This window comes from Notothenia coriiceps, unplaced genomic scaffold (assembly GCF_000735185.1).
Source record: "Notothenia coriiceps isolate Sejong01 unplaced genomic scaffold, NC01 NC01_scaffold00001080, whole genome shotgun sequence".
Taxonomy (NCBI): domain Eukaryota; kingdom Metazoa; phylum Chordata; class Actinopteri; order Perciformes; family Nototheniidae; genus Notothenia; species Notothenia coriiceps.
In genome coordinates, this window is record NW_011333781.1 from 386733 (window position 1) to 400485 (window position 13753).

The following is a 13753-nucleotide window of genomic DNA, read 5'->3' on the forward strand; positions in this document are numbered from 1 at the left end:
TTATATTTGTATATATATGTATATATATATATATATATATACATATATATACAAATATAATATAGACATATATATATATATATAGTTGATTTGAACACCAAATACTGTATATTACTTAAAGATTGTATACTATCCTTGTACTGTGTAGCACCTGAATAGGAATGATTTTTGTTTTAAACTGCTTGATAAATATAAGCAGCTGATCACTTTCACCTTTATCACTCAAATGTTTCCAGTATTTAGACTTAGAAAGATCCCTTTAAAGTCAATCAAATATATAGTGCAATATCCTCTTAAAAGAAAAAGTAGATATTTTTTATATTAAGGGTGCAAGATTAAATAATGAAGATGTTTATTCTAAAAACTGAGCACATACATTGGAAAAAACAAGTGCATAATGTTGGCTGTTTTACAGCAAATCAAGGACATAAGGACATAAAGATAAAAATGCTCATCTTCTCCATCAAACATAAGAAATAGACAACATGATATTAAAGACTTAGAAAATAGCAACATTTATGGAAATATTAAAATATTTCTAAAGATAAAAAAAATGTCTTACTTTTTATAAATAAACACATTTTAAGAAAGCCTGTTATATTGAATGTACTGTCAGATCTTAATGTACTTTTAAAAGGTGCCCTGTGGACTTTTCTTGTTCACGTTTATTTTAACAGTGTTAATCAGTATTCATGGGGGTTAACAGACATCTATAATGCATTTCCTTCCTCAGAAAACATTTTGAAAATTGTGTAAAACATTCATTTTAGATCCGTATTAAGCCTGCTGTCTCTTTATTTATTTTCCCAATGTGCCTTCACTTGAGTGTAAATGTTAGCTGTAGATCAGGATAATATTGTGAAACAATTGGCTAGAATGTGTGCCCCGATGCGTGCATGAGAGACAAGGAAACTGGGACCGATACAAAAATATATATTTAGTTTCATATTATAAACAGTAGTCAAAAACTCAACCAGGAACATTTAAACACAGCAAAAGGACAAGGAGTAAACAGCAGTGTATTTTGGAAATTCAATTCTATATGAAAATGAACATCAGGCGCTTTATCATCGAACTTTCTTCAGATATTTGCTTGAATGTTAAAGCTACTTTGACATTAAAGCCATTCAGTACATCAGTCAGACATAGTCGAAGCCACTCAGTGAAATCTGTTTGAGGATAAGGCCACGAGGTGGAGGTGTTGATTTTAAATCCCATGGTAAAGGAGATCAAATTTGGGAATATTTTGAGGATCTATGGGACTCTGGACAATCATCTTTCCACGCATGGCTCCTCTGTAAATGACCTCTATCAGATCCATGAAATCGTGTTTGGTCTTGAAGCTGCCAATAAACTTGGTGTGATCTGGGGAGCTGAAAGAGAACATAAAGTCAAACGTACTCTTTTCATTTACAATGAATGGCATATGTTGTAGCTAAGGTAGGTGTGTGTATATATATATATATATATATATATATATATGCAAAAGCTGGCTTCTCAAAAGTAAATATTCGCTACTTTTATTTAGTTTCATAGCTTGAGCTGTGGACTTTTGCCTCCCGGGACCTGTGAAGCACTTTTATTTACAAAACTAAAACATGACGGTACATATTAAGTTAAGATAAGGCTCTGTACATTTGTTGGGTGATTATATTTGTTGATGTTATGGAATTTTCCTAAATGTATGCAGTATGTTTTTTCTATGGTTGTATTTGTAAATGTGTCAATGACTATACATGAATTTGAGCATGTGTAAAAAGTAAACACCATTTGTTGGCAATCAATCATGCAGGCTATAGATATATTTATATATTTTATTTATTTATTCTGCATCTAATGTATCAGTGTTTAACTGAGAGCACGAATGCTAAACTCAAAGTATAACTTTTACACAATCCCTCATTATGAAACATTAAGCATATTAGTTGATGATGAAAATCCTGAATGATCGCCCCATTTTGAAACTTTCTGAGAAGAAGAATCGTATGTCTTCAGATAATTATAACCTAATAGTTCCCTTCTTTCACTTACCCATAATCCACTTTCATGTGCTGTCCGTTGAAAAAGAAAACAGTGGAGGGGATGTAACTGATGTCAAAGTATCTTGTGTAGATAGGCACTTTATCCACATCCACGATGTAGATGGACGCCATGTTACTCAGGTCATGGGCAGTTTTTGACAGCTAGGATGGTAAGAAATTGACAAATTAGAACAAACAATCATGACACCAAACCATAACACCCGTTTAAAAATAAAGTTATCTTGTTTACAATCTCGTCAATATGGAGGCAAATCGAGTCCTCATCTCTGCCGAACCTCAGTACTACGACTTTTTCTGCTACCCCTTTAATAACTTCATCAATGTCTTTTTTGCAAGTTAATTTAGGCAAAAACAAACTCATTTTCAAGGCTTAAATGCAAGCTATCCCTGCTGTGCCGAAAAGAGGAAATTACGTCATTGTTACTGTACGATTCGGAAATAAATCCGACTAGAAATAGCATAGAAATTGCGTTAGATATTTGTTATTGTATTATAATTTATATCAACCTTTCCTAAATAATTAAAATAAAGTAAAATTGTATTAATTTGAAGATCTTGTTTTGGCCCAGCTTAAAACGTTAAAGATAAGACGAGCTAAATCGTGCGTTCATGTCATGTGCTGGCGTTTCACTACGACACATTATAGTGTGACACCGTCTATACAACGTGACCTTCTCTTAATGTTTGAGAAGCACTAACGCTGCGACATAAGTTTGGGAATATTAAAGAGTTAAGATGCAGATTTGGCTTTCATTTGTATGAAAGTGGAAATTACAGGGTTCCGTTTTTCAAACACGTTTTTGTTCCGTGAAGACACAGCGTCTGTATTTCTTGGTTTCCGTACTTTTGACAGCGCGATGTTGCGGCTCTTTGCTAACCAGGGTTTTTATGAACTCTGGAAAGCAAGTCATTTTGCGGCAGCGTGTGTGACCAAGAGGCAAGTCACACGTTTCCTCCCAGTCAGCAGCACCTCTCACCCCCGGCTACACATCGCTGCTCGCCCCTTCAACACTGGGATCCCGGGGAGGAAAGACGCCCTCCAGACAAAAGAAGATATTCCCGAGGACACAAAGACACTAGATCTGGATAAATGGAAATCTGTCATGAGAGCCCAAGCATCAGAAGAAAAACAAGTCAGTGATAAAGAGGAAGCATGTGACGATAATGACGATCTGACAGAACCAGGTGTAGATTCAAAGGATAATTCACTGGAAGCAACTCGGGATCTCGTTGTTATGTGGCGCCAGGCAGGCAAGCTTGTACCTGAAGAGATTACGGATGAAGAGGTCCAGGCCCTTGCAGAACTTACCTCCAAGGCCTCCAGGAAGAAGTACCTCAAGTTCCTGTCCATCAAAGAGGGCCACAAAAAGTTTCGCAAGGAGAAGCAACAGAAGAAGAAGGCAGAGAGGGAAGTCACAAGGGAGGAACTATTGCCAAAAGAAGATTTTGAGCTTGAAAACACATTTCTCCTCAAGTTGTGGAACAGCACCATAGACAAGCACCAGGCCTGGAGGAGCGCCCAGGCCATGAGGTTCGGTCAGCCACTGGTGTTTGACATGAGCTATGCCTCCATGATGGCCAGGCGGGAGTTGGAGAACACAGTGCATCAGCTGATGGAGGTTGAAGGTTGGAACCGGCGTGCCACTGAACCCTTCAACCTCCACTTGTGCAACCTACAGGCAGACGGGACCTATCAAAAGGAGCTGCTCAAACAATATGGTGCAGATGCTTGGGATCGCTTGCTCATCAACAGTTCTGACAAACATTACATTGATCTTTTTCCCCGTGAACAACTGGTATACCTTACTGCAGACTCCCCCAATATTCTCCACACATTTGACCACTCAAAGGTCTACATCATTGGAGCTCTGGTGGACCGGTCCATCCAGTCAGGCTTGTCTTTGGCCAATGCCAAGCGTCTGAATCTGGCCACAGCTCGTCTACCACTGGATCAGTACCTTTACTGGGAGATAGGAGCCAAAAATCTAACTCTGGACCAGATGATCCGCATCATGCTCTCAATTAAGGAGGCTGGGAAATGGGAGGAGGCGTTGAAGTTCGTACCTAAGAGGAAGTATGATGGCTTCCATCATGAAAGGACACAGCAAGAGATTCCCAAAAACCGAGTAAAGGGAAATTATAGACCAAGACAGGATGGTGAAAGGCCGTTTAGGTCTGGTGAAAGAAATGGTGAAAGGACATTTCAAAGTGAGGGCCAAAGTCTTTACAAGACCCATAAAGAGTCTGGATTCAGTGGTAGAGACAGAATGGCTGGAGTGCCAAGTGACAGAGAAAAGATCTCCCAGCCATCTGCAACAAGAGTACGAACATCATTTAAAAGCAACATAGATGGAAGAAGAAATGATGGCAAAGGAAAGGTGTGGTGGAATGATGAGTGAATTCAAACTTGGGATAATAATGATACATTTACACGCACTGTCTGAGGAAATGTCAAGCATAGACGATTGGTGATTAAAGAGTTGTAATAGGTAGTCATTTGTTCTTACAGAATGCATGTTTTACTGATTTCTGATGTAAACAAGACATTTAAAAAGAGGTGCAAACATTTTTGATCTGATATGGAAAATGAAAAAGATGTATAAATGTTTTCTGGTATTGTTTTCACTGTAAAGTATACACTATCAATGCAAACTGTTCAATACAAATGAAATAAACCAAAGCATGTCACAGCTCTGTTTGAGAAAGTCAAAAAGCCATGTGCAGTTTATTACGATCATTCATTTCAGACTATTGTATTCCAAAGCAACAGCAAACGTATGAATCAGTTTTTAAACTATGCATTACAAAATGCCATGATTCATCAAAACACATTAACAATCATTTAAAAAGTTGTTGGAATTTAAGATTTAGTTTTTCTCTTTTAAACTCTTTGCAAATAAGTGGACTCGCTTGTATGTACAATAAGTCTATTGTAGTACCGTCAAACAACTTCCAAAGGATTTGATATATATACAAAGGCCTTTGCAACATGCATTATACTAAATATATAATGGCATGTCATAATGCAAAATTAGGGCCACCCCCTGCAGTGTAAGAGGCATCATCACCTATTCTTTTTTCATTTGAAAAAGGTACAAATGAGCTAATTTACGGTTTGTTAGCTTGCCCAAGGGTGTTTCCACAACATGATGTCTTGTTTGCTCTATTGCACATTGACTATTTAAAGTAATGGATAAATACAATTTAAAACATAGTAGTATAATGTTCAAGTTTGGATAAGCAGACACCCTAACAGCGTCTGTTCACCATGTAACACTGACTCCTCTTGACCTCACATCCCAGCAATAAATACAACTCAATAGTTTAAACCAGGATGCACGGCTCTGAAATGCATTCATCATCACTTTCACATCATGATCCCTGAAAAAAACAAAAACCTTTTCAAGTTGACGAGAGCAACAAAACAGCAGGTTGTTTTATAACAAAGCTGATATGGGTAGAAGGACTGAAAGAGAGAAAGGTAACCTCTGGTGCTGAATAAAGTCACTCCATACATGTTCGCCAGAGTACAGTCCTGTTAAGATCTGTCATTTGAAATGAACATTGTCCCATTGGGATGTGTTGCCGTATCCCGATGTCCTCGACAGCACCAGAATGTCTCGTTGTCCTCACAGCACCAGAATGTCTCCAGTGCAACGCTCGCAGCAGTTAAAGGTAATATTCTCATAGCGAGTGTAGGGGTGAAACCTGCCGATGCTCTTCTTATTGCTCAGAAAGCCAGAGGAAGTGTCACAAAGCGGGGGGTCAGCATTGTTTTCTGTACAGGAAATTGGATCTAAACTCTTCAGCACCTAAAATACAAAACAGAAAATGTTTTAAGCACTGGACAAATGTTAGATCATTGTAATTTTTGTAGAAAGATGTGGAATTTGTACCTTCTCTGCCATCTTTTCAGCCGGAGTGCTGCATAGCTGCTCAGCGGCTGCACTGCTGCTGGTTGTTGTTGTTGTTGTTGTTGTGGTGGTGTTGCCTAGCAGGTGGGAGTTGATGGCGTCTGCTAGCTTGTGATTGGCTGCTGACAGCTCTCCTGTGCTGAGGGGCTGTGCACTGGGGTAGTATGTCTGCTGACGTCCCCACTGCAGAGACACGAGGAGCTGCTCCAGAGATCTGACCACAGGAAAGCAACACAAACTCTCTGTTAGTCAAATATTTCAGGAGGTGCACAAACTCTTAAAAGGGTCTTTATCTGTTTTCAGTTGTGCCTGATTGGCAGCCTAGGTTGATGCACAAACCATCAGTGGCTAAGCTGTGACCTTTGAACCTTATCTGTAAAAGATTATTTTAATGTTTAACGGCTATCTATAAATGTTTTATACTATGGCTCATCCATTCTTATGCAGTGAGATAAATTGTACATGCAGGATCCTTGCTTTGTTAAAAGTTACTTTAGAGTACATGGCTAATCAAAAAGAACTATACCCATGTCCAAAAAGCAAAAACCATGTGTGTCTATATACAGCTAGTAGAGCTAACACTTGCACAAATGCACCAAAGAGTGGACACCTAAAACAAAAAGTGCTTACAATCTTTAAGTAAAATCCTTAAGTGGAGCTAGAACTTTATTTAATCTTTATCTTTTAGGTGGATTAAAGGTCACAATAGAGCAACGTCGAATTGAAAAGAGTTCAAGCATTCGTCTTTATCTAATCTCCATCTGTATTGCAAACTATTATTATCAAATATGTGCTTCATTTTGTTGTTAACGGTATACTGTATGTTACCTGTGAGTGAGCACCATGTTTCTGGAGAAGTCTTCTCTCTCCATCAGCAGGTCCTGAATGGCTCCTTGTGCTTCTCTGCTCTGCCTCTGCAGAGTGGCTCTGGCATTCGTCAGCTCATCGGCCATGACTCTGAAGTGACAACAAGTGTTTATTCACCATGATAACGGTATTGCTGTGAAGAACAATCTTTTTTTTAAATCGTATTTGTAAAAAAAAAAATGATGAAATGTTGTTTTTTCCAACCATTTAAATGTGTCACACAATTATTTGGTCTGTTATTCATACCTGCTAGCCAGGAACTTGCTCCTCCAAACGTCACACTGGATGCTCATTCGCTCCAGCTGCTCTGCGGTGTGTGCATGACATCGCCCCAGAGCCTCGTTCTCCAGGATCAGCTGGTTCTTCTCCCGCGACAGGCGCTCAAAGTGGTACTGTAGGTCATCACCGACCGATGCAACCAGCAGTTTCTTCAGCTCACGGTTCACCTAGCACACGGAATGAAAAAGGTTTACCAAATTCATCTTACAACTGAATGAAAAAAGGCCTTTACTTTCACCTGAAGGAAAAACCAAACAGTATCTGCTTCCTGAGGGGTCTCACCTCTGTCTGCACTCGGAGCTGATTGGAGAGGCCTTCCTTGTCCTGCAGTAGCCGTCGTTCAGAGTTCTGCAGCTTCTCCATCTGTTTTCTCCAGTCATCCACAAGAGGCTGCGGGGGCGAGCCCTGCTCTTCAGCCTGTTGCCACGCCTCCCCTTTGCCCTCAGCAGGTTTTGTTCGGATGCGCCGGCTAATAGCTGCACGTGGGACGATGATCCTCACAGCCTCCACCTCTGTGCAGGCCTCTCGACTCACTTTGCCCAGGTGGAGCACTCCGAGAGGCTCAGGGGGAGCAGGACGGGTAGCTTTTGGGCTGTGCTTAGGGTTAGATGCCTTCAGGAGGGGAACAGCAGATGGACCAGGTGGTAGTGTATCTGTGATAACCTCGAGGATAGTGGTTAGCGCTTTCTCAGTTTCCATGCCATCGCCAGCGCTTCGAATAGGCCCTCTAGAGCCTGCAATAAAGGAGAAAAGAGTTTACATCTTAAACTTTACTGTGTACTAAGATAACATCAGAAGCAAACCACTTTAAAAGCAGGAGTGAAGGATTTAATAAAACACAATTTGTATTGCACAATTTAACATTTAGGTGTCAAAAGACGCTAAGGAATAGCCTCCACTCCCCTCACCAGCAGCATGTTGGAGTGCTGAAACTTGATTTTTTTTTTTTTACCCAATAAAATGTGAAAAAGCACTTGCGTCCAATTCAAAAATGTGTATCCCCCTTGTGCAGTTTAGTTAAACAATGCTGCATATATTGGGTCACATGACAAGAAACTGCCCCATGTTCATAGCAATATTCATATAAATTAGAAGAAAAACGACAAGACTCATACAAACAAGAGGTGTGTCCCAGTTGTTCAGTGTAGTAATACAATTCTGAACCGAAATCTCCGTTTGTTGAAACCGACAACACAGGTATGATATGCAAGACTTGAACAAAAAAACAAACATACCTCTCACAGCAGCAGTCATGGTGGTGGCGGTTTTAATCAGGAACAAAAGTTGGTAGTTCAGATGAAACCAGGTGACTCCTCGTCCTGTGACAATAGACAAAGGAGTATGTAATTCGGTGTTTGTAGCCTTCTGTCTTTGTGAAAGCTATCAAAGAAGTTCGCTATCTAAAGGTCAGAGTCAACACATGGATGTATAATCTAAAGCTGAGACACTGATAACGTTAGATAACGTTAGATAACTGCAGCTTGTCTGGCTGGTAAGCTAACGTGCTTGCTAACGAAGCAGTTAACGGGAAGTTAAACAAACAGTAACGTAGCCGCTTTTTGATAAGCTGCCGGTTTGCTACCCAGACAGACACTTTCCACTAGCTCCATTTGATATAAGATTTGATGATAAGGGAGCATTTATAGATAGCATACCGAGTTACAATGGGTCCACCGTCCTCGATTAATTTACCCAGGCACCCCGAAAGCTGTTTTTTTTTGCCGTCACCGGACACAGTTGGCCGCTGAATAGTGAGAAGGGTAAATTTGCCCTATAATTAGTATTCCAGGCAACACTTCCTGCCAAGACACCCCTCCTTTTTTGCAAACTAAAGCCTCAACGGGTTACCTGTTCAAAACTGTTCACAGATAAGTACCTCAAGTTGTTATTGTAACCTGTATTTTCACAATATGTTCAACATGGACAAGTTATTGAAACAGCAGAATTTGACAAAAAAGCCTGACAAGCTAAACTCAGGAAATAAATACCCATGTAGTTCGTCCCGTACCCATCACGCAAGACTGATCTGCAGTCAGTTTGTATGTTGTTGTATCGGAAGTCTTATTGAACCAACTTTGTGTGAAACTGATATCAGATCAGAAAATGTATGCTGCCCTGAATGTAAAAGCGGATTGTAAACCGACATGTATAACGCGGAACGTTAATGTGGAGTCCATGATTGCTACACGGACAAAAAACAGTGTTACAACAAAACGTTAAAAAGTGCCCCTGTAGTGCACGTCTCTTTTTTATTGGTTTTGGAGTCGATACGAATATGCTTAAATTAGTCAGACACAGTTAAACTGATGCCGTGTGTTTCTTGATATTCACAGTATTTGAACTCCAGTTATCATGGGAGTGCATGGACTGTGGAAGCTGCTGGAGAGCACAGGGAAGCCCGTCAACCCTGAGACTCTGGAGGGAAAGGTCCTTGCTGTTGGTATCCTGTCCTGGCTGACATATATATATATTTATATTTTTCTCTCATTGTTTTGATAACTTTCCCTTATATTCCTGTCTGACGAAGGCTGTTATATTATATATATTATGATCTTGTTCATGTGGATCCGTGTGGAACTACCCCTCCTAGGGTCCACATTAGATACACACATTATACTCTTAAGTAATTAAAAATCCAGAGCAAAAAGGAAAAAAACTACAAAAAAATAAAATAAACAATATTTAAATAATCAATAAAACATTTGATACAGCTTAAAAATAATAGCACAACTGAAAAAGCCTATAGAAGGATTGATACAAATGTTTTACTCATTTGTAAAAGTGTATACTTGTGTTATACAACATTTGTGACGTGTGATGGTAAACCATTCCATATTTATTTCCTCTTACCATAACAGTACTTAGCCCTGCATTTATTTTACAGCAGCTGAAAAACGACCTCTTGTTGCATTTAAAATCATGTCTATTACTATTCTCTGAAAATTGATGTTACAAACCAACCGAGTTCTTACTCATTTTAATTGTTGTCTACAATTGTGGTCGAGTGCATCATGTAGCATTTACCTTAATCAGACTTCCTCATAGACATCAGTATATGGCTGAACCAGGCAGTGAAAGGAGTGAGGGACCGTGAAGGTAACAGTGTGCAGAACGCCCACCTCCTCACTCTCTTCCACCGCGTCTGTAAGCTGCTCTTCTTCCGCATCAGGCCCGTCTTTGTGTTTGATGGGGACGCACCGCTGCTGAAGAAACAGACTCTGGTACGTACAGTGCTCTCTGAAGAACCACATAAGCAGGCTTTGTTCATTATTTTAAATTATTCTCCCAAATGGATGAGATTCCCCCACATATTTTGTCATTTAACATAGCTGTGGCTTTCCTGCAGGCTTTGAGGAGGCAGAGGAAAGAGGAGCTGACCCGAGAGTCCAAACAGACGAATGATAAACTCCTCAAGACGTTCCTGAAGAGACAAGCTATCAAAGCTGCACTTGGAGACGCCAGGTAAGGGAGAGGTGGTTGTACAAGTGGAGGGATGGTTTTCTCTCGTTCTCTACTTAGCTGCTGTCTTAATAAATCCTTTATTTTATTATTATTATTCTTCACTATTATCTGTAAAGCGTCTTTGAGCACCTGTAAAAGCGCTAACAAATTAAATCTATTATTATTATTATTAAAAAAAACAAAAAAACAAGATAAATTGTCTACTCAGTTTGGAAATGTATTGAACTAGTTTTACTGTCGTTTTCACATCTGGATAATTATTGAAAAATGTACAGACAAAATATATGTTTCCAGACTGTTGCCCCTATTCTATTTTCTGAAATATATACTTCAGAGTTTTTAAAATGTCATTTGTCGTACAAGCAGACTGTTTTTAATGGCATGTGGAGCAGGCACTCAATCTGTCTGTGTATTTGTCTAGACTGGTGTGGGAACACAAATATGTTTTCCACATCATAAAGCCTGGTTGGCTAATGACTCTTTACAGGAAGAGAGAGCTAAACAGCCCCCCCCAGGCAACACTTGTAAACCATATGCAAGACACAAAGCAAGGTAGACTTGTCACAGCATCCGTTGCATGCTCCCATAGTAACCAGGTCAATTGTGGTCAAAAATATCTGCAGGGAAGTCTGGAAATGTTAGACGTAAGGAGTATGTGTTGGAACACAGTCTCTTTGTAGAGTCATTGTAACCTCAACTGGTTTTGTTTAAAGTACCCTTCTTTTTTTTCTTTCACAGTAAGGATCCTCTACCCAGCCTCTCCACTGTGAGGAGAGATGAAGTGGACGACATGTACGTTCTGCCAGCCCTGCCAGCTGCAGAGGAGAAAGACAAAAGCAGGTCAGAGGCCTCGGAAGGTTACTATTCACTCGGTCTTTTGGATACAGTTGTGAAGAATCCAATCAGAATATCTAAAGTGCACTCCTCAGTCTTTCATCCATTGTTTGCAGTTGTTCACGTGTGTTAGATAGGAGAGCCATGAGACGCACTTTGGATAGTACAGTCATTTCCCATATAAAACTGATACATTCCTTAAAGGTAGGGTAGGTAAGTTTGAGAAACCGGCTGGAGATACACTTTTTGTTATATTCCATGGAATGTTCTTAGACTGCCAAGGCACACNATTAGTAATAATTCAAATATTTTTTAAAGTAGTACTGTATGTTTATTTTATTTTTTTCTTCAAAAACAACTAAACAAAACGTAACGGGGGAGGGGGGGCGGGGGGTGGATGCAAGGATGACTTCCTAAGACTATACTGCATGTTTTGAAGATGTGTGGTAGTGAAATGTTATTTCTTGTACTGTAAATGCCTCAGTTTGTGAGCCTCGTATTTTTTAGCTAAATTAACGTTTGCAACTTTCCAAGGGAAATAGTTCAAAGGAATCCAAATGAAATGAACCCGTCAGCTGATTATTTACCATGAGAACACTTTGATGTAAAAATATCATTACTGAGTCAGCACATTGCTTGGGCTGTTTGTGAACAGGCAACAATATTTAGAAAGATTAAGAAAGGCTACTGACAAAATAGTTGCTTGGATGAGCATTTTTATTTTTGGGACACTTTTTCAAAGATTTTATTGAGTTTCATGAAGGGTAAAATTACAGTTCAGTGCCATTTACAGTAATTATATTTATTTTTTCTTAAGGATCATCAAGTATTCGAAACGTGTATAGTACATTTAAATCGGTCAAATACCAAAAATATTTTGGCAAAATCTGTTCTGCCTCTGGAATGCAATCTTTCTGTCTATACATCACAAGGACTTCCACAACATAAACATACAGTTAATTGTCAATGGCATCGGCAGATCATCCTCCTTATAATACACATGAATAGTTTCGAAAAGTACAAACAAAATTAAAAATAGTTCAACAAAAATTGGAATGTGTAAAAGCTGAAATCAGGTTGCAATTTTGTGCATGAAGGAGCCTCCTGTTAACCCTCCCAGTTGAATCGCCCCTAACTCTGCTTATCTCCATGTGCATGTCATATGTTTGTGTGATAGAGGAGCAGAAAGAGAAAAATAGCACTTGTGGGGCGTTATATTTTATAATGAAATGGTATTCTTATTTGTACTTATATATTTTTTGTTACAGAAAATGATTTCCAAGCAGTAGGTCTCTGGCTTCTAGGTGTGTTTTCCTCATGTAACATGTTTCACAGCTGATCCTTTGGGCCGCCTATTATAGCACCATGACAGAAAAGAAACCTGACTCATAAATCTTTCACAGCAAACTTTCTCCCTTTTTATAAAAAGAAAAGCACAGGTGTTATTTGTGACACAAACACTGGCTCCATGTTACTAAAGTGTCACAGTGTAGCCGTGAGAGTGTGACTGAACAAGCATGTACAATACCAGGACCAAGAAACAAAAGCAGCTGAATGTGATTCAGCCATCATATGTGCTTTTCAAAATTATGTGATGTAGCAAAATAAAAAATGTGTCCATTATAAACACAATTGTACAATCACATCAACTAAGGCAGATTTCTATAGATTGGACCTCTCGGTAACACTACCACTATGATTGTTGGGCTTTCTCTTCCTTAAGTTAACTGACTTTTATGAGATACTTATTTCTTAGGGCAGGCAAGGGCAGGCAAGGGCAGGCCAGGCCAGGCCAGGCCAGGCCAGGCCAGGCCAGGCCAGGCAAGGCCAGGCAAGGCCAGGCAAGGCCAGGCAAGTTGATTTATATAGCACCTTTCAGCACACGGCAACCCAAAGTGCTTTACAAAATTAAATAAAAGACATTTAAGAATAAATACAGTGGAAACACATTATAAAAAAGCATTTAAAAACAGGCATTAAAAAGCAAAGATAATCAAATGAACCCAACAGGTATAAAATACATGGATAAAAGCCATACTGCAGTTTGAATTTGAACTACTCATCCAAATGTAGCATCAAAAAGATATGTTTTTAGTCTGGATTTAAAAGTATTAAGAGTTGCAGCTGACCTGCAGGGTTCAGGGAGTTTGTTCCAGATGGTCGGGGCATAAAAGCTAAATGCTGCTGACCGAAGGTCAGACAGTCTTATTAACTATATTTCATGACGACGACCAAAAATTTCGTGGAGTTACCAAATCCTGGTTTAATTAATTGCTAGAGGACGTTTCATACTGGTAAGGTCCTCAGAGTCCAGAAGACCCTGCCCAGACGAGAGACAATGTTCTCAGTCTCGAT

At 39.4% G+C, this 13753-nt stretch overlaps 4 protein-coding genes across 4 annotated transcripts in view; 2 read left to right on the forward strand and 2 right to left on the reverse strand.

Annotated features, from left to right (window-relative positions):
- Positions 1-923: 923 nt before the first annotated feature.
- On the reverse strand, positions 924-2676 carry txnl4b (thioredoxin-like 4B). The gene is made up of 3 exons (XM_010786762.1): positions 2272-2676; positions 2032-2183; positions 924-1373 (listed from the first exon to the last, which is right to left on the reverse strand). Exons 1-3 carry the CDS (start codon positions 2401-2403, stop codon positions 1208-1210), a joined length of 450 nt encoding a protein of 149 aa, XP_010785064.1. The 5' UTR covers positions 2404-2676; the 3' UTR covers positions 924-1207.
- Positions 2677-2692: 16 nt separating this feature from the next.
- On the forward strand, positions 2693-4730 carry trmt10c (tRNA methyltransferase 10C, mitochondrial RNase P subunit). The gene has a single exon (XM_010786750.1). The coding sequence runs from the start codon at positions 2801-2803 to the stop codon at positions 4439-4441; it is 1641 nt and encodes a 546-aa protein (XP_010785052.1). The 5' UTR covers positions 2693-2800; the 3' UTR covers positions 4442-4730.
- A 4-nt stretch (positions 4731-4734) lies between these two features.
- blzf1 (basic leucine zipper nuclear factor 1) lies at positions 4735-8844 on the reverse strand. Its single transcript, XM_010786774.1, has 7 exons — positions 8758-8844; positions 8338-8421; positions 7385-7836; positions 7070-7269; positions 6785-6913; positions 5939-6170; positions 4735-5854 (listed from the first exon to the last, which is right to left on the reverse strand). Exons 2-7 carry the CDS (start codon positions 8354-8356, stop codon positions 5672-5674), a joined length of 1215 nt encoding a protein of 404 aa, XP_010785076.1. The 5' UTR covers positions 8357-8421; positions 8758-8844; the 3' UTR covers positions 4735-5671.
- Positions 8845-9300: 456 nt separating this feature from the next.
- The window catches only part of LOC104958986 (DNA repair protein complementing XP-G cells homolog), a 6003-nt gene continuing 1550 nt past the window's right edge, over positions 9301-13753 (forward strand). Inside the window, exons 1-6 of the mRNA XM_010786832.1 lie at positions 9301-9542; positions 10148-10323; positions 10449-10564; positions 11303-11421; positions 12576-12602; positions 13155-13249. Of these exons, the coding sequence (XP_010785134.1) occupies positions 9455-9542; positions 10148-10323; positions 10449-10564; positions 11303-11421; positions 12576-12602; positions 13155-13249 (621 nt within the window). The 5' untranslated portion in view covers positions 9301-9454. The remainder of the gene's footprint in view (positions 9543-10147; positions 10324-10448; positions 10565-11302; positions 11422-12575; positions 12603-13154; positions 13250-13753) is intronic.